General features: G+C 55.9%; 1 protein-coding gene and 1 non-coding gene across 8 annotated transcripts; one reads left to right on the forward strand and one right to left on the reverse strand.

The window, feature by feature from the left end:
- The first annotated feature begins 595 nt into the window (after positions 1-595).
- IGDCC3 (immunoglobulin superfamily DCC subclass member 3) lies at positions 596-12,145 on the forward strand. 7 transcript variants are annotated; one of them, XR_009545254.1, is made up of 12 exons: positions 596-749; positions 1,100-1,230; positions 2,061-2,198; positions 4,825-4,983; positions 6,249-6,414; positions 6,835-7,082; positions 7,172-7,336; positions 7,429-7,620; positions 7,697-7,801; positions 11,310-11,415; positions 11,537-11,686; positions 11,874-12,012. XR_009545254.1 is itself a non-coding variant. In XM_060174305.1 (12 exons), the coding sequence occupies exons 1-12, from the start codon at positions 607-609 to the stop codon at positions 12,075-12,077; spliced, it is 1,914 nt and encodes a 637-aa protein (XP_060030288.1). In that variant the 5' UTR covers positions 596-606; the 3' UTR covers positions 12,078-12,145. The 7 variants fall into 7 exon arrangements, 6 of the variants coding, with proteins under 6 accessions (XP_060030288.1, XP_060030286.1, XP_060030287.1 ...); XM_060174305.1 differs by having other exon boundaries at positions 11,306-11,415; positions 11,871-12,145; XM_060174303.1 differs by having other exon boundaries at positions 11,491-11,686; positions 11,871-12,145.
- A 7,799-nt stretch (positions 12,146-19,944) lies between these two features.
- On the reverse strand, positions 19,945-20,059 carry LOC132533563 (U5 spliceosomal RNA). Its single transcript, XR_009545427.1, has one exon. It is a non-coding gene; the product is annotated as a U5 spliceosomal RNA (small nuclear RNA).
- Between the last annotated feature and the right edge of the window lie 2,098 nt (positions 20,060-22,157).

Here is a 22,157-nt window from a genome sequence, read left to right on the forward strand (position 1 = left end):
GCCTGTTTCTAGTCCTACAGCCTCCTCAGCTCTTGCATCCCTGGGGACAGGGGAGTTTATAAAAACACAGTGGGGGAGTTTATAAAAACACAGCCTCTGGATGGGGGAGACAGCATGATGGTTCTGCAAGAAGACTCTCCTGCCTGAGGCTTCAAGGTCCCAGGTACAATTCCCAGCACTACATCAGCCAGAGCTAAACAGGGCTCTGGTCTCTCTCTCTCTTTCTCTCTCTCCCTCTCTCTCTCTCTCTTATTAAATAAATAAACAAACCCATTTCAGAACAGCTGGGTAGAGGGTGGGCTTGGGAATAGGACTTGAACTGGCCTTGGGGGGGGTCAGCTTTGGACGAGACCCCCCCCCTCCCAGTGCAGCCTGAAGCATCCTGGCTAGAGGATTCCACAGATGCCCCCACACACCCCAAGTGCCCTGATCCAGCCTGGGCCACCTCTGGGGGGCTGTCTCCCACCATGGCTCAGCATTAGGGTGTCACCTCCTGGAATCTGCCCCTCCAGGGATACCAGGATGGGGCCCCGTGACCCGTCCCTCCCCAGCCCTCCTCTCCTTGGCCCACCTGGCTCACTGCCGCCCCCCCCCCTTTCTGCAGCCATGTCGGAGTTCCACGTGCACCCCCAGGCGGCCGTGGTCGAGGAGGGAGGGGTGGCCCGCTTCCAGTGCCAGATCCACGGGCTTCCCGAACCCCTCATCACCTGGGAGAAGAACCAGGTCCCCATCGACACAGCCAATGAGAGGTGAGCATGCAGGCAGGGGTGGGGGTGAAGGGCAAAGCTCTCCCCCAAATGTTCTGGTTTGCAGGGTGGGGGCGGGGTAGGGGGCACTGCTCTGAGGTCGGCCCCCTTCAGCCAGCTGAGCGTGTAGCCTGATGCCCCATTGCATGCTGGGCAGTGCTAACGGAAGGGGGGAGTGGGTGTCAGTTTGGAGGATCACAGGCTCCTAGGCACCCCCCTGGCCCCCCAGAGTGGGCGTGCACTCTCAAAGCTGGGTGGTGTCTATGGCGGCCACAGTGGCTCTGAGCGTCCCTGCAGCCGAGGGTCCCCAGGGATGGGCCCCCTTGGTCAGCTGACCCCACCCCCACCCCCAGGTATACACTTCTCCCCAAGGGCGTTCTTCAGATCACAGGCCTTTGCGAGGAGGACAGTGGCGTGTTCCACTGCGTGGCCTCCAACTCAGCCAGCGTGCGGGTCAGCCATGGCGCGAGGCTCACGGTGTCCGGTGAGGTCTCCTCCGGGGTCCCAGAGAGCCCCCCAGCCCCCTCCTCTGGGTCCTAGAGAGCCCCCCAGCCCCCTCCTCTGGGTCCTAGAGAGCCCCCCAGACCCCTTCTCTGGGTCCCAGAGAGCCCCCCAGACCCCTCCTCTGGGTCCCAGAGAGCCCCCCCAGACCCCTCCTCTGGGTCCCAGAGAGCCCCCCAGACCCCTCCTCTGGATCCCAGAGAGGCCCCCAGCCCCCTCCTCTGGGTCCAGAGAGCCCCCCAGACCCCTCCTCTGGGTCCAGAGAGCCCCCCAGACCCCTCCTCTGGGTCCCAGAGAGCCCCCCAGACCCCTCCTCTGGGTCCAAAGAGCCCCCCAGACCCCTCCTCTGGGTCCAGAGAGCCCCCCAGACCCCTCCTCTGGGTCCAGAGAGCCCCCCCCTCTGACACTCGGCATGAAGGGACACTACTGTGTGGCCACTGGATCCCATCCCCATCAGATCAGTTAAGATCATCATTCCTTCCTGGGGGTGCTACCTTTGTGGGGACTGTGTGTGGAGGGATCCAGGAGCTGGATTGGGGGCCACTGGGGGGGGTCCTCAGTCCTTAGAGCTCCCTGTTCCCTGGCTCCTCAGACTCCATCTGGGACATACTCCCCCAGAAGTTCAGCAGAGAAGCTCAGGACACCTGTGTCCCCCCGACCCCCTACGGAGGCAGTCCGAGCCCCGTCTATCTGGGTCCCTGGCGCCCCATTTATGGGGCTACTACCTGTTTCTGCCATCCCTCCAGTCTTGGGGCTGTGGATGGGCACCCAGCCTCACTGAAGGACTGGGGTGTCCCCCTCCTTTGCCCCCAGGTTCAGGTCCCCCCACCTACAAGGAGCCGGCCATCCTGGTGGGGCCTGAGAACCTCACGCTGACGGTGCACCAGACGGCCGTGCTGGAGTGTGTGGCCACTGGCAACCCACGCCCCATCGTGTCCTGGAGCCGCCTGGGTGAGCCCCCCATGCCCCCAACTCTGGGGGACCCTGTTCTGCTTCCCTGGCTGTGGGAGGAGGGGGAGTCTGGGGGTCATACCCACAGACACATTCTCTCCCTCCCGGGATACCTGGGAGATCCTTCTTCCCACACCCCTGCTCTTCCCCATCTGCCCTTTAGCCCCTGCCCCCCCAATCCTGCCCCCCAGCCTGGAGTCTCACACCCCTCCCAGTGGCAGCCCGGAGCCAGGCGTCTCTGTCCCCCCAGTGTCCCCTAGATGACCCCATAAAGCTCATAATGAAAGGAGGCAGGTTGCAGGAAGCAGGTCTGGGGAGGCAGGTGGGGACCCCACACACGGAGGATGAGCTCGGGGTGGGGACCTGGGGGTCTGCACCCTCACCATCTGGCCCGGGGGTCCCAGGTGGCTCCCAGGTCTGCTGACAGAGTTCACTGGGTCCCCTGGCCCAAGCCTCTCAGAGCTGCTGTGCCAGGACTGGAGTGGGGGGCAGGGCCCTGGCTGGGGGAGGACCTGCTTCTTTCTTTTCTGGACCGAGTACCACTAACGGTGCCAGGAACTGAACTTGGGGCCTCTCTCATGTGAGCCCTGTGTGCCACTGATGAGCTAGCTTCCTGGCTTTTTCCTTTTGTTGTGTGTGTGTGTGTTTCTGGAGTCCTGCTCAGCTCTGGATGACGGTGGTGCTGGGCACCTGTGAGCCTCAGGCAGGAGAGTATTGGTGCAGAAGTATTGTGCTACATCCCAGTCCTCCTAAAAAAAAAAGTCTTTAAAATACACACATATATATTATTGACTTGTTTTGTTCTTATGTGTTTTGTCTTATTGCCGCCAGGGTTGTCACTGCGACTCAGGGCCAGCACTGTGAATCCACTGCTCCCAGCAGCCACTTCTTTCCTTTTTTTTAAATTTTTTTTTTATTTAAGAAAGGATTAATTAACAAAACCATAGGGTAGGAGGGGTACAACTCCACACAATTCCCACCACCCAATCTCCATACCCCACCCCCTCCCCTGATAGCTTTCCCATTCTCTATCCCTCTGGGAGCATGGACCCAGGGTCACTGAGGGTTGCAGAAGGTAGAAGGTCTGGCTTCTGTCATTGCTTCCCCGCTGAACATGGGCGTTGACTGGTCGGTCCATACTCCCAGTCTGCCTCTCTCTTTCCCTAGTAGGGTGTGTCTCTGGGGAAGCGGAGCTCCAGGACACATTGGTGGGGTCTTCAGTCCAGGGAAGCCTGGCTAGTATCCTGATGGCATCTGGAACCTGGTGATTGAAAAGAGAGTTAACATACAAAGCCAAACAAATTGTTGAGCAATCATGGACCCGAAGCTTGGAATAGTGGAGAGGAAGTGTTAGGGGGGTACTCACTGCAAACTCTAGTGTACTTCTGCTTTCAGGTATATATTTTGCAGTAGTTTATGGATACGTGTGAACATAAGCTCTCTCTCACAGAACCTGGTGTATATCTAGGTTTTGGGTTTTTTCCTTTTTTTTTTTTTAAATTGGATAGAACAGAAATTGAGAAAGGAAAGGAAATAGGGAAAGAGAAAAACAGACAACTGCAGACCTGCTTCAGAAAGATAGACAGATGGGGCCAAGGCGGTGGTGCACCTGGTTAAGCGCACACATTACAGTGTGCAAGGACCCAGGTGTGAGCCCCTGGTCCCCACCTGCAAGGGGGAGAGCTTCACAGGCAGTGAAGCAGGTCTGCAGGTATCTCTGTCTCTCTCCCTATCTCTCCCACCCCTCTCGATCTCTGGCTATCTCTGGCTAATAAATAAAGATAATAATAATAATAAAAAGACAGCTGCAGACCTGCTTCACTACTCATGAAGCTTTCCCCCTGCGGGGGCTTGAACCTAGGTCCTTGCACTTGGTAATCTGAGTGCTTAACCGGTTGTGCCACTGCCTGGCTTCCTTATTTTAATGGGGGGGGGGGGAACAGAGCCCTATTAAGCTCTGGCTTATGGTAGTATTGGGTATTGAAGTGAGACCTCAGAGCCTCCCCCACCCTCTTTTCTCTCTATTTTTTTGAGGGGAGTGGGTTTAAGAGCTATTTTTCTTTTATATATTTTTTAAAATGTTTATTCCTTTTTGCTGCCCTAGTTTATTGTTGTAGTTATTATTGTTATTGATGTCATTGTTGTTGGATAGGACAGAGAGAAATGGAGAGAGGAGAGGAAGGCAGAGAGGGGGAGAGAAAGACAGACACCTGCAGACCTGCTTCACCGCCTGTGAAGCGACTCCCCTGCAGGTGGGGAGCCGGGGCTCGAACCGGGATCCTTACGCCGGTCCTTGCGCTTTGTGCCACCTGCGCTTAACCCTCTGCGCTACCGCCCGACTCCCTTCTTTTATATTTTTTAACAATATTTTATTTTCATGAGAGAGGCAGAAAGAGATTGGAAAGACACACACACACACACACACACACACACACACACACACACACCTCCACCATCCAGTCATGGAGCTCCCATGTAAGGCCGGGGCTCGAACCCAGGGCTGCAGGCACAGCAGGGAGCTTTGTTCTAGGGCTCTAGAGGCTGAGGCCCGGGGACTTGGTGTTGCTCTGCAATGTCCCTGCGCCCCTCTCCCAGGGTGCACCCTCACCCCCCCCACCTCCCGCAGACGGCCGCCCCATCGGAGTGGAGGGCATCCAGGTGCTGGGCACCGGGAACCTCATCATCTCGGACGTGAGTGTGCAGCACGCGGGCGTGTACGTGTGTGCGGCCAACAGGCCTGGGACGCGCGTGCGCAGGACGGCGCAGGGCCGGCTGGTGGTGCAAGGTAGGGCGCCCCTGCCCGCGGAGGGCTGCGCGGCATCTCCCCGCCCTGGCCCCGCCCCTCCCCGCCCCGCCCCTCAGCGCCCTGGCCCCGCCCCGCCGCGCCCAGCCCCGCCCCGCCCCGCCCCGCCCCTGTGTGTTGCAAAGAAGATGCATCTCCGGGCCTGGTTAAGCGCACACGTTACAATGCATAAAGACCCGGGTTCAAGCCCCTGGTCCCCACCTGCCAGGGGAAAGCTTCATGAGTGGTGAAGCAGGATTGCTGGTGTCTCTCTCTCCTCTTTATCTCTCCCCACTCAATTTCTCTCTGTGTCTATCCACTAATAAATAAATACATATAGGGAGTCGGGCAGTAGTGCGGCGGGTTAAGCGTAGGTGGTGCCAGGCACAAGGACTGGAGTAAAGATCCCGGTTCGAGCCCCCGGCTCCCCACCTGCAGGGGGAGTCGCTTCACAGGCGGTGAAGCAGGTCTGCAGGTGTCTGTCTTTCTCTCCCCCTCTCTGTCTTCCCCTCCTCTCTCCATTTCTCTCTGTCCTATCCAACAACGACATCAATAACAACAACATATAACAACATCAATAACTATAACAACAATTAAAAAATTAAAACCAATTAAAAAAACAAGGGCAACAAAAGGGAAAATAAATAAATAAATATAAAAAATGTAAATAAATATATATAGAGAGAGACATCTCTGTTGCCAGCCTTCCAGTGTCCCCTCCCTGTCGTTCCCACTTCATGGCCTCAGCTGGTAATCCTTCCCTCCCAGTCCCCCTGCTGTCTGTCCCCCTGCTGCTGTTTTCATTCACAAGTTAGCACTTCACACCGTCACACCTGCTTCCACATTCCTGCCCATGGTGGGGGGGGGGGGAAGAGTCTGGCCTCTGCTGCGGGGCCCTTCTGTCCCCTGTCCAGGGGACTGTCCCCAAGGATGCCCCGGGGTGCTGGGCTGGGGCTGGGAGGGGCAGTTGGAAGGATGCAGAGCCTGTTGTTGTCACCTCCCCTCCCCCAGTGTTATGTGCCCACATGACAGGACGGGACAGCTCTGCACCCGGTGTTAATGGAGCCTGAGGCCCGGGATTGGCAGAGCGGGTGGGGGTGACGGGGGCTCATGGGGCGGCCCAGCAGGGCTATTTCTTTCTCCATTCCCCACACCCCTGTCAGTCCGGCTGGCACAAGACCCCTTCTCCCAGGGCCTCCTGCAGGGCTCTCTGGGGGGAGGACGCACCCCCCCTCGCTGATGACACCTCCACCCCTCCGGCCCTGCAGCCCCCGCAGAGTTCGTGCAGCACCCCCAGTCCATCTCCAGGCCGGCGGGGACCACGGCCATGTTCACCTGCCAGGTGCAGGGCGAGCCTCCCCCTCACGTCACCTGGCTGAAGAACGGGCAGGTGCTGGGGCCCAGCGCTCACGTGCGGTTGAGGAACAACAACAGGCATGTGTGCACGTGTTTTATGTGTACATGTCTGTGTGTGTTTGCACACGTGCCTTCATATATACCCAAGTTTTCATGTGCGAGTTTAAGCATGATCGCACACGTGTTTTGTGTGCATGTGCACAGAACCGTACTTGCATGCGAATAGACATGTGTTTGCATGTTTTGTGTATGCTTGCATTTGTGCATGTCTTTGCCTGCGTGCAAAGCATGCGTGCTGGGGTGAGACCCGAGGAATTCAGGGGTGCAGGGGATCCCTAGACTGGGGGGCTCCAGAGTCTGGGGTTCGAGTCCCAGCTCCACCACTAATGTGCGGACAGCTCCAGGTGGGACGCCAGCCTCTGGGAGCTGCGGCTACCCCCGCCGACCCCACACGCTCCCGGTGCGCTGACCTGCCCTGGCCCCCGCCCTCGCCCCCAGCACCCTGACCATCTCCGGCGTGGGCCCCGAGGACGAGGCCATCTACCAGTGCGTGGCCGAGAACAGCGCGGGGTCCTCACAGGCCAGCGCCCGGCTGACCGTGCTGTGGGCGGAGGGGCTGCCCGGGCCGCCGCAGGACGTGCGCGCGTGCTCCGTGTCGCCCACCGAGGTCCGCGTGTCGTGGGCGCAGCCACGGGCGCCCATCCAGGACATCGTGGGCTACGTGCTGCACATCCGGAAGGCGGCCGGTAGGACCGGGCGGCCGCACCCCTCCCTGAGCCTGCCCCCCACCCCCTGCACCTCCCTCCCCTACACCTACACCCCTGCACCTCCCCAGACCCGCCTGAGCTCGAGTACCAGGAAGCACTCAGCAAGAGCACCCTCCAGCACCTGGTGAGCGACCTGGAGCCCTTCACGGCCTACAGCTTCTACATCGAGGCCTACACGGCGCAGGGGCCCGGCCTGGCCTCGGCTCCCGTGCTGGCCAGCACCCTGGGCGAAGGTGAGGCCCGGGGGGGGGGGGAGGCACTCTGCCCGGGGGCTGTGGGCTTGCAGGAAGGGGAGCTCAGAGGAGGCGCCCCCACCCTCCCGCAGCCCCAGCAGCTCCCCCGCTGTCGGTGCGCAGCCTGGGCAGCTCCACCGTGCAGCTGCTGTGGGAGGCCTGGCCGCGCCTGGCCCAGCTCCGAGGCGGCTTCAAGCTCTTCTACCGGCCGGCCAGCGCCCCCTTTTTCTCCGGGCCCGTCCTGCTGCCTGGCACCTCCTCCTCCTACAACCTCAGCCGGCTGGGTGAGGCTGGGCCTGGGCCCCGGGCGGTGGGGGTGGTGGCTCCTGGCCCGCGACACTCACAGCCTGCTGTCCCCAGACCCTGGCGCCGTGTACGAGCTCAGGCTGCTGGCCTACAACCAGCTGGGCGAGGGCAACGCCACTGTCCGCTTCGTGTCCCTGCGGGGAGCCTCCGAGAGGGCAGGTGAGGGCGCCCAGAGGGCAGGTGAGGGTGCCCAGAGGGCAGGTGAGGGGCACCCAGAGGGCAGGTGAGGGCACCCAGAGGGCTGGTGAGGGCACCCAGAGGGCAGGTGAGGGGCACCCAGAGGGCAGGTGAGGGGCACCCAGAGGGCAGGTGAGGGGCACCCAGAGGGCAGGTGAGGGGCACCCAGAGGGCAGGTGAGGGGCACCTAGAGGGCAGGTGAGGGCACCCAGAGGGCAGGAGAGGGCACCCAGAGGGCAGATGAGGGGCACCCAGAGGGCAGGTGAGAGGCACCCAGAGGTCAGGTGAGGGCACCCAGAGGGCAGGTGAGGGCCGCCCAGAGGGCAGGTGAGGGCACCCAGAGGGCAGGTGAGGGGCACCCAGAGGGCAGGTGAGGGCAGGTGAGGGGCACCCAGAGGGCAGGTGAGGGGCACCTAGAGGGCAGGTGAGGGGCACCCAGAGGTCAGGTGAGGGCACCCAGAGGGCAGGTGAGGGCCGCCCAGAGGGCAGGTGAGGGCACCCAGAGGGCAGGTGAGGGCCGCCCAGAGGGCAGGTGAGGGCACCCAGAGGGCAGGTGAGGGGCACCCAGAGGGCAGGTGAGGGCGCCCAGAGGGCAGGTGAGGGGCACCCAGAGGGCAGGTGAGGGCACCTAGAGGGCAGGTGAGGGCACCCAGAGGGCAGGCCCCGTTCCCCGGGGAGCAGGGACTCCAGGGGAGGGGCTGTGTGACTCTGGGCAAGTGACTGAACCTCTCTGAACTCACTGCCTTCTCTGGCAGAGAGGGGAGAGCAACACACCTGGCTCTGCACAAAGGCCCTGGGTGTCAGAGCCCTGGCACCACATGGGAGCACCGCGGGCAGCGCTGGGGGAGCTCATGGCAGTGGAGCCATGCTGTGGTGTCTCTTCTCTTTCTGTCTCTTGCTCTCTCTAAAGAGAGAAATTAGCAAGTCATACAGTAGTTTTGCGGGTTAAGCGCACCTGGTGCAAAGCACAAGGACTGGCCTAAGGATCCCGGTTCGAGCCCCCGGCTCCCCACCTGCAGGGGAGTCGCTTCACAGGCAGTGAAGCAGGTCTGCAGGTGTCTGTCTTTCTCTCCCCCTCTCTGTCTTCCCCTCCTCTCTCCATTTCTCTCTGTCCTATCCAACACCGACAACATCAATAACAACAACAATAATAACTACAATAAAAAAAAAAGAAGGCAACAAAAGGGAATAAATATAAAAAAAAAAAAAGAGAGAGATTAAAAGTTGTCCCAAGGAAGCTGCTCAGTAGTGGCGTCCTGTATGTGAGAGGCCCTGGGTTCCTTCCCCAGGGCTCCATGATAAAATTAAACAAGAGCTGAGACAAGAGGAAAATGGGGGTTGGGGAGACACATAGAGATTATGCAAAAGGATTTCAAGCCTGAGGCTCCAAGGATCCAGGTTCAGTCCCCTGCACCACCATCAGCCAGAGCTGAGCAGGGCTCCAGGCTCTCTGGACTTCTCTTCCTCTCTCATTAAAGTATTTCTTAAAAAAGATAAAATGGACTGTCTTTAGAATTTTTAATTTCTTTATTTGTCATTTATTGGATACAGAAAGAAGTCAAGAGGGAGCAGTCTGGGAGGTGGTGCAGTGGGAAAGGGTTGGACTCTCAAGCACGAGGTCCTGAGTTCAATCCCTGGCAGCACATGGACCAGAGTGATGTCTGGTCCTTTCTCTCTCTCCTCCTACCTTTTTAAAAAATCTTTTATTTATTTGTTATTGGATAGAGACAGAGAGAAATTGAGAGGGGAGAGAGAGAGAGGGAGAAAGTCAGAGAGACGCCTGCACTCCTAAAGTTTCCCCCTGCAAGTGGGGGATGAGGGGCTTGAACCTGGGTCCTTGTGCACTGTAGTGTGTGCACTCAACCAGGTGCGCCACCGCCTGGCCCCCCCACCTCTTACCTTTCTCATTAATAAATAAAAATCTTTTAAAAAATATTTATTTATTCCCTTTTGTTGCCCTTGTTGTTTTATTATTGTAGTTACTGATGTCGTTGTTGTTGGATAGGACAGAGAGAAATGGAGAGAGGAGGGGAAGACAGAGAGGGGGAGAGAAAGACAGACACCTGCAGACCTGCTTCACCGCCTGTGAAGCGACTCCCCTGCAGGTGGGGAGCCCGGGGGCTCGAACCAGGACCCTTACGCCGGTCCTTGCACTTTGCCATGTGTGCTTAAACCCGCTGTGCTACCGCCTCACTCCCAAATAAAATTTTTTTTTAAAAAAGAAAGAAATCAAGAGGGAAGGGGGAAGAGAGAGAGACCTGCAGCCCTGCTTCACCACTCATGAAGCTCCCCACCTCCTGCAGGTGGGGGTCAAGGGCTTGAACCAGGGTCCCTGCACTTTGCAACATGTGCACTCAATCAGGTACACCACTTCCTGGCCCTCCCTTTTTGTTTTTTTAAAGAATTTTGGGGCTGGTTGGTGGCGCACCTGGTTGAGTGCACATGTTAACAGTGCTCAAGGACCTAGGTTCAAGCCCCTGGCCCCCACCTGCAGGGGGAAAGCTTCACAAGTGGGGAAGCAGTGCTGCAAGTGTCTGTCTGTCTCCTTCTCTGTCTGTCTCCCCCTTCTTCTCAGTTTCTGGCTGTGTCTATCAAATAAATAAAGATTTTTTTTTTTAAGTGAAAAAGAAATCTTAAAAAAAAAAAAGAATTTCTATTCATGAGAGAGAATGTAAGAGAGACACAGAGACAGAGACCACTGCACTGCTCAGCTCCGGCATAAGGTGGCTCCAGGGCTTGATCCTGGGACCCTCACCCAGGGCAGGCAAGTCTGGTACTGTCCCGCTGACCTGCCTCCCCAGCACTGTGCCAGCGCGGAGTTAGTGCTTGGTAACTGGGGCTGAAGCAAAGGCCTTGGGCCTGGGGGTGGCTCCGCGGGCAGGGCTCACACCTTATACCCAGCCTGACGTCCTGGGTTTGAGTCCCGACACCTCATTCAATGAAAAGGAAAAAGGCCGGATGGTGACCTAGCCAATAGAGTGGCGTGTTACAATGCATAAAGACCTGGGTTGGAGCCCCTGGCCTCCACCTGCAGAGGGGAGCCTCACAAGAGGTGGAGCAGGCCTGCAGGTGTCTCTCTCCCCTCTCAATTTCTCTGTCTCCAGCCACCATAAATAAATAAATAAATAAAATGTTTTTTAAATTTTTTATTATCTTTATTTATTTATTGGATAGCGAAAGTCAGAAATCGAAAGGAAGGAGCAGACAGAGAGGGAAAGAGACAGAAAAACACCTGCAACGCCGCTTCACCATTCGTAGAGCTTTCCCCCTGCAGGTGGAGACCAGGGCCTCGAACCTGGGTCCTTGCGCATTGCAACATGTGCACTTAAGCAGGTGCGCCACCACCTCGCCCCAATAAAATGCTTTTTAAAAGTCCGGAGGGTGGAGGGGAGGGCAAGGGGCAGGAGCCTGGGGGGGGCCCCAGAGTCTGCTGAGCCCGCAGGCCCCCCACCCCCAGCCCTGAGACCTCCCTGTGAATGCCGGAAGGAAGAAGCCGCCCCCCAGGCGTCCACCGCGGGCCTCGTCGTGGGCATCCACATCGGCGTCACCTGCACGGTCCTCTGCGCCCTGTTCCTGCTCTGCGGCCAGAAGGGCAGGTGCGTGCCTGGGGGCGTGGCCTCCGGGGAGGGCGGCGGAGGCCACGCCCCCACCGACACAGGCCCCGCCCACAGGCTCCTGCTCTGTAAGGACGTGGAGAACCAGCTGTCACCTCCGCAGGCCCCGCGGGGACACAGGGGAGCCGGCGTGCTGGCGCTGAGCGGGGCGGCCCTGGCGCGGCGGGGCCAGGCCGCCAAGGAACTGGAGCAACTCTTTCCCGTCGGGGGGGCAGCGGGGCGGCCGGACCCCCACGGGACCCCCAAGCCCACGGTGAGTGTCTCCCCCTCCCCCGGCTCCTTGGACCCTGGCCACCTGTGCCCGGGCTCCATGGCCACAGGGTGACTTCCAGCCGACCTGCAGGGGGGACAGACAGACAACTTGGGGGGGGGGCTGCTTCTCTCTGTAACCCCCAGACCTAGGCTGGGAGGGACTTGAGGGACCCTCGCACTCCCAGCAGGTCCCCGCAGCCCCGGGTGAGGACACCGAGATCCCCATGCGGCCACTCGGACCCCAGCCGCCCGAGCCCACCTGCACCGCCTGCCACCCAGACACCCCGACAGCCCTGCCCGCAGGCCGACTCCCAGAAGGGCTGCCAGGTGGAGGGCAGCCGCTCCCGCCTCCTGCAACGCTGGTGCCACAGCTGGCTGACTCGAACCCATAACCAGTGTCTGGCTGGCTGGGGGGGGGGGTTGTCCCCCCATTCTCAGGTCACAGGAAAAAGTGGCTCCTGGCGTGCGAGCTGCAGGGAAAGGGTCTCCTCAGGGCAGCGAACCCCAACCCTGGGGACCCGGAGGGCCCCCCCAGGAGCCTGTCGCTGGACCCTCCTCTCCCTCTGCCTGGTGTGCGTGTGACAGGGGACTGAACTTGCAGTTCCCTGTTAAAAAGAAAGAGGCAGAGAAAGGAAGATGAACTGGACTCCTAAAAACCCACCGCGGGCTAGGGGGCCCATGATGCCGCCTCCACCTGCCGCCCGCCGTGATTTCTCAGGATGAATGTCTGCTGTTGGGATCCGCAGCACCTACCTCAGCCGGAATGAATGTCCTGGGGGGGGTCTGTGCCCCCCCCGCCCCCTCCCCCACCAGCCTCAGTGCACACCTACCTCAGGGTCTTGGTCAGGACCCCGCCCCTGCCCTACGCAGAGTCTAAAAAAGAAAAAAGTTAAAAAAAAAAATGTAGCTCCCTGTTTGCAGGTGTGGACGGAGAAGATCTACCTCAGGGCCCCGGGGGTGGGGGGAGCCCCCCCTCTCCTGCCTACAGCCCCCCACCTCCCCCCAGAGGAGAATGAGCTGCCAAGGAAATCAAAGTGGACCTACTCAAAGCCAAAACGGCCAAACAGGAGAGCAGACAGGTTCTAGGGAGAAAAGTGTCACCTGCCAGCATGTGACCCCGGCCTGTGCCTCCTCTGCCCACGGCCACCGGCCTCCACCAGCCCCCTCGGCCACCCTCCTCGGGGCACCCCCCCAGCAGCCTGCCCCGCGGCCCCAGCATGCGGGGTCCCCTCCAGAATGTAGGTGTGTGTGTGTGTGTGTGTGTGTGTGTGTGTGTGCGCGCGCGCGTCTCCTCACAGGCGCCCCAGCCTGGGGCACAGTCAGCTTGACACCCCCCCTAAAAAACAAACAAACAAAAACAACTAGTGGCTGCTGTCCACAGAGCCGGCTATTTTTCTACAAAGTGTGTGTGTACGGATTTCTGTCGGCGTTTTGCTTTCCCTGTTGTGTTGTTCTTGGAGAGACTTAGCAAAAGAAGAAGACAACAAAAGCTGGGGAAACAAATGCCTATTTTTGGTGACACTCAAACTTTTTTTTTTAATAGCAGAAAGAACTTTTTTTAAAAAAAGGAAATATAGAGAGAAGTGGATTCCTGGAGTACGAGATTAGACCATCTTGCCCCCCCCCCCCAGCTCTCTGGGGGACCCACCCACTGTAGTTAGTTGGCTGGAGAAGTGGGAGGGGGCTCGTGTCTGTTTAGAAAACCCGTCTGGTCTGTCCATCCATGTGGATGTGGGGCAGGTGGCTGTCCCTTTTCCATAGTGGTGGGTGTCCAGAGCCCCCATCTCAGAACCCCTCTCCCACAGGAAGGAAGGGCCTTAGGGGAGCTGGGGACCACTCAGCCTGGGTTTTATCACACTGTCCCCATTTTGACCGAATAAAAACTTGCCAAAGTGACCTTTTGTGTCTTGGTGACATTGTAGGGTCTGGGGTGGGAGGCTGGGAGGTGAGGGTGGGGGGCACCAGGTCAGATGTCTTGGATCAGAACCCAGAGTGTCTGGGGCTTCCAAGGCTCAGAACAGGACCAGAGAGACTTGGCTCCAAGGCAGTTGTGCTGAAGATCCAGAGGTCTCAGGGGGCCCCTAGCCCCCAGGAGGAGGCGATGTATAGACACAGCTGGCTTCTGGATGTCAGTGCCCCTGCTGCTGAAACGGCGCGTCTGCTCCCCGTGGCACGTCTGCTTCTGGGGAGCTGGCATCCTGTGCGCACACTTGGTCCTGGGCCTGGGGGGCTGGTGCTGGCCACTGGCACCAAGAGTTTGAGCGGGTCATCGGTCACCAGGTGGTGGCTTGGACCCAAGGCCCGGTGGCCCAGCAGGAGCCGCACCGCCACCGCACACCGCCGGTCTGTTCACTAAGGCTCTTGTGTTCTGGGGGGTTACAGTCCACTGTGGGCGAGTCAGGGAAGTTGTGCACAGTTAAAAAAAAGTTGGGAGCACAGCGGGTTAAACTCACATGGTGTAAAGCACAAGGACCGGCGTAAGGATCCTAGTTTGAGCCCCGGCTCCCCACCTGCAGGGGAGTCACTTCACAGGCGGTGAAGCAGGTCTGCCGGTGTCTGTCTGTCTTTCTCTCCCCCTCTCTGTCTTCCCTCCTCTCTCCATTTCTCTCTGTCCTGTCCAACAGTGACGACAACAACAGCAGTAATAACTACAACAATAAAAAACAAGGTCAACAAAAGGGAAAATAAATATTAATTTTTTGAAGTTTTATTTATGCAAATGAGAGAGACAGAGCATCACTCTGGCACAGGCAACGGGAGGGGTGCAACTCAGGACTTTACACCTGAGAGTCCAAGGTCTTATCCAAGAGCTACCTCTTGAGCCCAAAATCTCTCTCTCTCTCTCTCTCTCCCTCCTGCTAGTTTTGGCTGATGGTGGTGCTGGGGATTGAACTGAGAGCCTCAGGTGTGAGAGCTCTTTGCATCACCCTGATGCTGCCTCCCTGGCCTTCTGCATGTTTTGGGGAGGAACCCAGAGCCGATCCACTCTGAGGGACCTGGGAACAGGGGATGGGAGGAGACCTAGAGCGATGGGCATTGGCAGAGGCGCAGGAGAGGGCGGGCCTGAAGGTGGCTATGCCTGGTCACCCTGGATCAGAGAGAGCTGGGGGACTGAGCACGCGGCACCCAGCTCTCAATCTCTGTTCCCCAGGGCAAGTGAACTGGAGCGGTTTGCTGCCGCCCTGTGGCTACAGTGGGGATTACAGCCATTGGGGGACGACAAGCTCCATACACTTGAAGCGGCCTTTTCTGACAGTGTTGGGCGGGGCGGGGGGGGGGGGGGGGGGGGTTGCTCAGCCTGCTAGAGCATCAGCTTGCAGGCCTTAGGCCTCCAGAGGCTGCAGGTTCAACACCCCCCCCACCACCGCCTGAGCCAAGTAGGACTCTGCTCTCTCTCCCTCCCATCTCTCTCCCTCTCCCTACTCTTATAAATACATCTTTAAAAGCATTTGCAGGGGAGTCAGGTGGTAGCGCAGTGGGTTAAGCACACGTGGCACAAAGCACAAGGACCAGCGTAAGGATCTGGGTTTGAGCCCTTGGCTCCCCACCTGGGGAGTCGCTTCACAGGCGGTGAAGCAGGTCTGCAGGTGTCTGTCTTCCTCTCCCCCTCTCTGTCTTCCCCTCCTCTCTCCATTTCTGTCTGCCCCATTCAACAACAACGACATCAATAACAACAACAATAGTAACTACAACAATAAAAACAAGGGCAACAAAAAGGGGATAAATAAATATTAAAAAATAAAAATAAGGGCAACAAAAGGGGAAAAATAGCCTCCAGGAGCAGTGGATTCATAGTGCAGGCACTGAGCCCAGTGATAACCCTGTAGGCAAAAAAAAAAATAAAAATAAGAATTTGCATTCTCTCCAAACGCTCCCTCAGAAGGGAAGCCCAGGATAGAGGCCGTGTGGAAAGGCTGCCGGCAGGTCTCCAGATCCTTCTGAGGCAGAGGGCAGCCCGGGGAGGGTGGAACGTCACCTACTGCCCCACTGTCGCTTTGTGATCACAGGAAGGTCACGCGTGTTGTCTCCCGGACCTCCCGCCCCCCCTCTCACACACAGGACACGGGAAAGACCTCCACCTGCTGGGTGAGAGCAACGAACGTGCACCGAGCTTCATGGTGGGCCTTCCTCCCACCCCCCTTCCCACCTACACACTGCGGGAAGCTGGGGTTTTCCAGGGCGGCCTGCAGCCTTTGAAGTGACCAGGCCAGACGCTGATTTATTGCCAGCCAGCCTCTCTCTCTTTGAAGCCGGAAAGGTCAAGGTTAATGACATAATGAAACCCATACTGCCCACTGCCCTTCCCCAGACCTGGTGCCAGGATCCGGTTTCTGGACCCTTCTTGGAATTCATTTCCTTTGTCGGGGAGAGAAGAGCCGGCCCCTCATTTCCTCCCCGAGAGAGAGAGATTTCTCATTTTCTGGAAACACACAAAGGGAGCTGAGTTATGCTTGGGGCTGGGGGAACCCGGTGTGGGGTGGGGGGCAGAGGGGAGCAAAGCTGTGCCGGGCCCACAGGGACCCACAGTCTGAGTGTCCCAGGGAGGGGGCACCCGCACGCCCTGGCTCTGACCTTCCCAGCATGGCCTTGATCCCCAACAGCCATGGGAGGTGAGCAGCCCCCACCCCAGCACCCACTTTGTGGATGGCAGAACAGACCCCTAATTGCAACAGAACAGAATTCAGTTAACTGAGGAGCAAGTGGTGGGGCTGGGAGTCAAACCTGAGTCTTTGTTCATTACCTGTCACCACACAAGACAGATGACCCGCAGCCCAGGAGGTGGGTAAGGCGCTGGACTTTCAGGCATGAGGTTCTGAGTTCAGTGGCATTGCATGTGCCAGTGTGTGTGTTTCTCCCTCTACCTCACCCTTCTCTCTCTCTCCTTGTGTCAATAAATAAATAAAATAATTTGGGCCGGTAAAATAGCTCACTAGGACAGTGCACGGTTTTGCTATGTCCACAAGCCAGGTTCGAACCCAGCCCTCTACCATAGAAGGAAGCTGTGGTGTCTCTCTTTCTCTTTCCTTTCACCCTCCCTCCCTCCTTCCCTCTATTAAATATTTTTTAACTTAATGAATAAACATGAATATTCTTTCAACTCATTCCAGATGAGAAAGAGACACATTCTAATTTGATTGGAACAATAGGAAAAGCTTTTTCACTGTGAGACTTATTTATTTATTTATTCCCTTTTGTTGCCCTTGTTTTCTTGTTGTTGTTATTGATGTTGTCATTGTTGGATAGGACAGAGAGAAATGGAGAGAGGAGGGGAAGACAGAGAGGGGAAGAGAAAGACAGACACCTGCAGACCTGCTTCACCGCCTGTGAAGCGACTCCCCTGCAGGTGGAGAGCTGGGGGCTCGAACCAGGATTCTTACGTAAGTCCTTGCACTTCACGCCATGTGCTCTTTTTTTTTTAACCAGAGCACTAGTCAGTTCTGGTTTATGGTGGTGCAGGGAATTAAACCTAGGACTTCAAAGCCTCAGGCATGACAGTCTGTTTGCATAACCATTATGCGGCAAAGAAGTGGCTCGCTTCATTCCTGTCCCACATCTTGGAATCTGAGTCTATGCCCAAAGTTTGGTGTCGTGCGAAAATAATATCGGTTTTGAAACCAAAGAAAGACCCAACACTGGCCGCCAGCTATAGACCAATTTCTCTCCTCTCCGTGTGTTACACACTCCTTGAGAGGCTGCTTCTGTCACGTATTTCTCCTCTTACAGAGAAATTCCTGTCACCCGCCCAAGCTGGTTTCCGCCCAGGAAGATCTACCTGTGAACAAGCCCTGGCCCTCTCAACTTACATTGAAAATGGATTCCAGAAGAATTTAAAGACGGGTGCTGTCTTTGTTGATCTCACAGCAGCTTATGACATAGTCTGGCACCGTGGTCTCCTAGTCAAGATCTCAAGATGCCTGCCTCCATGGGTGGCCAACACTATATCGTTTCTTCTCCAAAACAGAAGATTCCGGGTGCATCTGGGTGACAAGTCTAGCAGATGGAGACCTGTCTCAAGTGGCCTCCCCCAGGGCTCTGTTCTGGCTCCTACGCTATTTAATATTTACATCAGTGACCTCCCAGAAACTTCTTCAAGGAAGTTCATCTACGCCGATGACATCTGCTGTGCAACTCAGGCATCCAAGTTCGACATCCTCAAGGAAACACTCACGAAAGACATGTCTCTGATATCTGATGACTGTAAAAAATGGCGACTAATCCCTAGCACTGCAAAAACGGTATCATCTGTTTTCCATCTACGCCATGCCTCGGCCTCGCGTGAGCTTAATGTGCAGCTTGGCGGTACGAGAATCCGGCATGAAGCCCAGCCAGTCTATCCTGGTGTTACTCTCGATCGCACCCTGTCACTTCACGAACATCTCATAAAAACTGCAGCAAAGGTGGGCGCGAGGAATCACATCATTGCAAGACTGGCCAGCTCCTCATGGGGCGCGAGCGCTGCCACACTGCGATCATCCTCTCTGGCATTCTGCTATTCCACTGCAGAATACTGTGCCCCAGGATGGTTCCGTAGCCCCCATGTCCACTTGGTCGATTCCAAATTATACTCCTCCATGAGGATCATTTCTGGAACCATCCGTTCCACCCCGGTTCCATGGCTGCCAGTTCTTAGCAACGTCGCCCCAACAGATATTCGTCGGGATGCGGCATCATCTAAGTTCATTTCCCACGTCTACGCTCGACCGGACCTGCCAATATACGTGGATATCTTCGCCCACCCTGTCCAACGCTTGACGTCTCGTCACCCAATCTGGTCCCCTACGCCTACACTGAACTTCTCTGTTCCAGTCTCTTGGAAACAGAGTTGGCAGTCAGCTGAGGTCAAGAACAAACATCTCATCACAGACCCCTGCAAGCGTCAACCCGGCTTTGACCTAGCACGTTATGATGGGGCCCTCCTCAATCGCTATCGAACAGGCCATGTCCGGTGCGCTGCTATGTTCTATCGCTGGGGAGCCAGAGACGACCCGAACTGCCCCTGCGGCTCCAGACAGACTATGACCCACATAGTCAACGACTGCCACCTCTCCAGATTCAAAGGAGGGCTCGAAACTTTACATCAGGCTCAACCTGATGCTGTTGACTGGCTACGGAAGAAGGGCAAACGCTAGAAGAAGAACCATTATGCTGTCTACCTCTGCCCCTGTGAGGCTTCTTCTTCATTTATTTATTTTTTGCCTCCAGGGTTATCGCTGGGGCTTGGTGCCTGCACCATGAACCATGAATCTACTGCTTCTGGAGGCCGTTTTCCCCCTTTTGTTGCCCTTGTTATTATTGTTGGTTAGGATAGAGAGTAATCAAGAGAGGAGGGGAAGACAGAGAGGGGGAGAGAAGGACAGACACCAGCAGACCTGCTTCACCGCCTGGGAAGTGACTCCCCCCCCCCCCCCCCCCGCAGATGGGGAGCGAGGGCTCCAACCGGGATCCCTACACTACATGGGTCCTTGCGCTTGGCACCCCCTGGGCCCCCAGTAACATTTTAGCCAGAACCTGGGGGAGGTCCCAAGCCTCCAGTCTGTCACACGGCTGTGGTGTCACCCCCACAAAAGCCCGCTGGGTCCTGGGCTGAGACTAGCTGCTAAATGTTAAACTTCAGGAAGCCCTGCTAGCCTCCTGCAGGCCTCACTGGCACCTAGATAGTCGTGTTCCCTGCTAGCCTCCTGCAGGCCTCACTGGCACCTAGATAATCATGTGGTCTAGGAGGTGGCCAAGTGGGTTCAGCGTTGGATCCTCAAGCATGAGGTCCTGCGAGTGATGTCTGGTTCTTTCTCTCTCCTTCTATCTTCATGATTAAATAAATACTTTTTTTTTTTTATATTTATTTTATTTATTTATTCCCTTTTGTTGCCCTAATACTTTGTTTTTTTAAAGTAGATAATCACTTTGATCTCTGGCAACAAACTCCCACTAAAGGTGTTACTGTAGCTCTAGGATCTGGAGTAAGGATCCCGGTTCGAACCCCAGTGAGGCAGGTCTGCAGCTGTTTATCTTTCCTCCTCTCTGTCTTCCCTGCAGCTGTAAAAAATAATAATAAAAAAAGAATTAAAAAAATGTGCGAAACCACAACACCAACAGTGACTGTTTATAGCGGTGATAGGAGTTCTAAAGAAAGGACCGCATCCTTGTTTCATGACTCGATTACTTCCCTACGATTGGACACCTGGCTTTGAGCTAGTCTGGCAAACTGCACCTCTGAAGGCCACCCACAAAGCTTCATCTTTTGTTTGTACCGCGTCAAGTAGCCTTGTAAAGACAAGGCCTCAAAAAATTAGGTATGACTCAGAATTGTTCCTCTCCACGGAAATCTTTAGTAAAAGGCGAAAGATTTATGCGATCTGAAGAGAAACCAGAGTATGCTCTTCTCGCTGCCTAGTTCCCATATCGGGTAAAAAGCACTCCTAGTAAGGTGATGGTGTTTCGTCCGCAGCAAAATGTGGCGCTCCGTTAAAGGTCTTCAGTTGGATTTTGATAGAGAGAGTTTAATTTTTGGAGGTATAGGCGGAGACCACCTACCTGGACTTTTTATTCAGCCCTTCGAACCTGTGCGGGAAGCGGTGCACTGTGGGTATGCAAACGAGACACCTTTGGCGCCCCCGCCGTCCCTGCCGCTGCCAGCAGAGGGCGACAGAGAGGCCCGGCCGGCTGCCACCCCCGCGCCGCCAGCCCTGGGAGCTTGGCCGCTTTAGCGAAGGCATGATGATGGACTCCCGTCCGCTGGGTGGGAGAGGCCCAGGAAGGGCACAGAGAGGGTTATTTTATTTTCATTTATTTATTTATTTATTAGACAGAGGCAGAGAGAAATCAAAAGGGGAGGGAGAGACAGAGAGACACTTGCAGCCCTGCATCACTGCTCATTCAGCTTTCCCCCTGCAGGTGGGGAGCGGGGGCTCGAACCTGGGTCCTGGTGCGCTCAAGCAGGTGCGCCACTACCTGGCTCCCTTCTGGCTCCCCTCATCCCAGCTTTGACACCTTCTCTGAACTGCCATAGACACCTCTCACCCCACCTCCATTCAATCAGTCGTATGTACATATGTATCTAGATATCTTTTTTTTTAAGATTTTATTTATTTATTAATGAGAAAGATAAGGAGAGAGAGAGAGAGAGAGAGAAAGAACCAGATATCACTCTGGTACATGTGCTGCCGGGGATTGAACTCAGTACCTCATGCTTGAGAGTCCAATGCCTTAGTCACTGCACCACCTCCGGGACCACGTATCTCGATATCTTTACAAGAGCAGTGTTCAGCTCTGGCTATCACTGTGCAGGGAACTAACCTGGGACCTTGGGATCTCAGGTATGAGAACCTTTTTATATAACCATTATGCCGACGATGATGCAACCTTCAATATCTTTTTCTTTCACCAGAGCCCTGCTCAGCCCTAGCTTATGGTGGTGCAGGAATTGAACCTGGGTCTTTGGAGCCTCAAGCATTGGAGTCTTTTTGCATAACTATTATGCTACCTACCCCCCTTCAGTTGCCTTTTATACAATCATTTGAATTTGCCTAACAAATTTAAGGACAACTTTATTGTGTATAACTCATTCCCTATACACTTCACCTACTGGATAAAGAAGAGGGCGGGGGTGGTCCGGGAGGTGGCACAGTGGATAAAGCATTGGACTCTCAAGCATGAGGTACTGAGTTCAATCCCTGGCAGCACATGTACCAGAGCGATGTCTGGTTCTTTCTCTCTCTCCTCTTATCTTTCTCATTAATAAATGTATAAAATCTTTAAAAAAAAAAAAAAGAGAGAAAAAAAAGAAATCATCTAAAAAAATTTAAAGCTTTCTAAAAAAGAAAAAAAAAAGAGGGTGGGGGTAGATAGCATAATGTTATGCAGAGACTCGTGCCTGAGGCTTCAAAGTCCCAAGTTTAACCCCCTCCACACACCACCATAAACCAGAGCTTAGCATGAAATGAAAAGTCTGTAGGCTCCTGGTGGACCCCACTTCCGCGGGTCTGATGGTAGCCAGTTGCTCTCACCTGGACTCCGTAACTGGTCAGCTTGTGCCGTGCCCAGTTTGAAAGTGATAAAAGCTGAGCTGGGTGCTGGGGGACAAGTATGTGCAGGCCTGGGAGAAATCGGCCAGTGACCCGTTAACGTACAGTCAAGGTACCTCCCTACCTCCATGCGGCCTCAGGTCTTGTTCTTCGGTTACTTTTGAGCTATGTTATGGAATTTTTATTACAAGCAGTGCTCTCGTAAAAAATAAAATACAAGAAAAACCATTTTGGGCTTAAAAGTGCTTATCAAGAAAGGGAAGGACCACCTTCAGAATGTGGGAAGATATTTCCAAATGCTGTCGCCACTCTGGGACCTGGTAACAGAAGCTCAGTGATCACGGCACCGGTCACACTCTACTTGTGGTGGTGCCGGGGCCTGGACCTTGGTGCCGCAGACAGGAATGTCTTTTGTAGAACCATTATGCTGGCACCCCAGCCCTGTATTTG

Source organism: Erinaceus europaeus, chromosome 16 (genome assembly GCF_950295315.1).
Source record: "Erinaceus europaeus chromosome 16, mEriEur2.1, whole genome shotgun sequence".
In the NCBI taxonomy this organism is placed as follows: domain Eukaryota; kingdom Metazoa; phylum Chordata; class Mammalia; order Eulipotyphla; family Erinaceidae; genus Erinaceus; species Erinaceus europaeus.

Bases quoted from the DNA above. Each gene is read 5' to 3' on its own strand.
- IGDCC3 (XM_060174303.1), top strand. From the start codon at position 607: ATGTCGGAGTTCCACGTGCACCCCCAGGCGGCCGTGGTCGAGGAGGGA. The intron at 1,231-2,060 runs GTGAGGTCTCCT...CTTTGCCCCCAG, and splicing joins CGCGAGGCTCACGGTGTCCG to GTTCAGGTCCCCCCACCTAC. The intron at 11,416-11,490 runs GTGCGTGCCTGG...CCCCGCCCACAG, and splicing joins CTCTGCGGCCAGAAGGGCAG to GCTCCTGCTCTGTAAGGACG.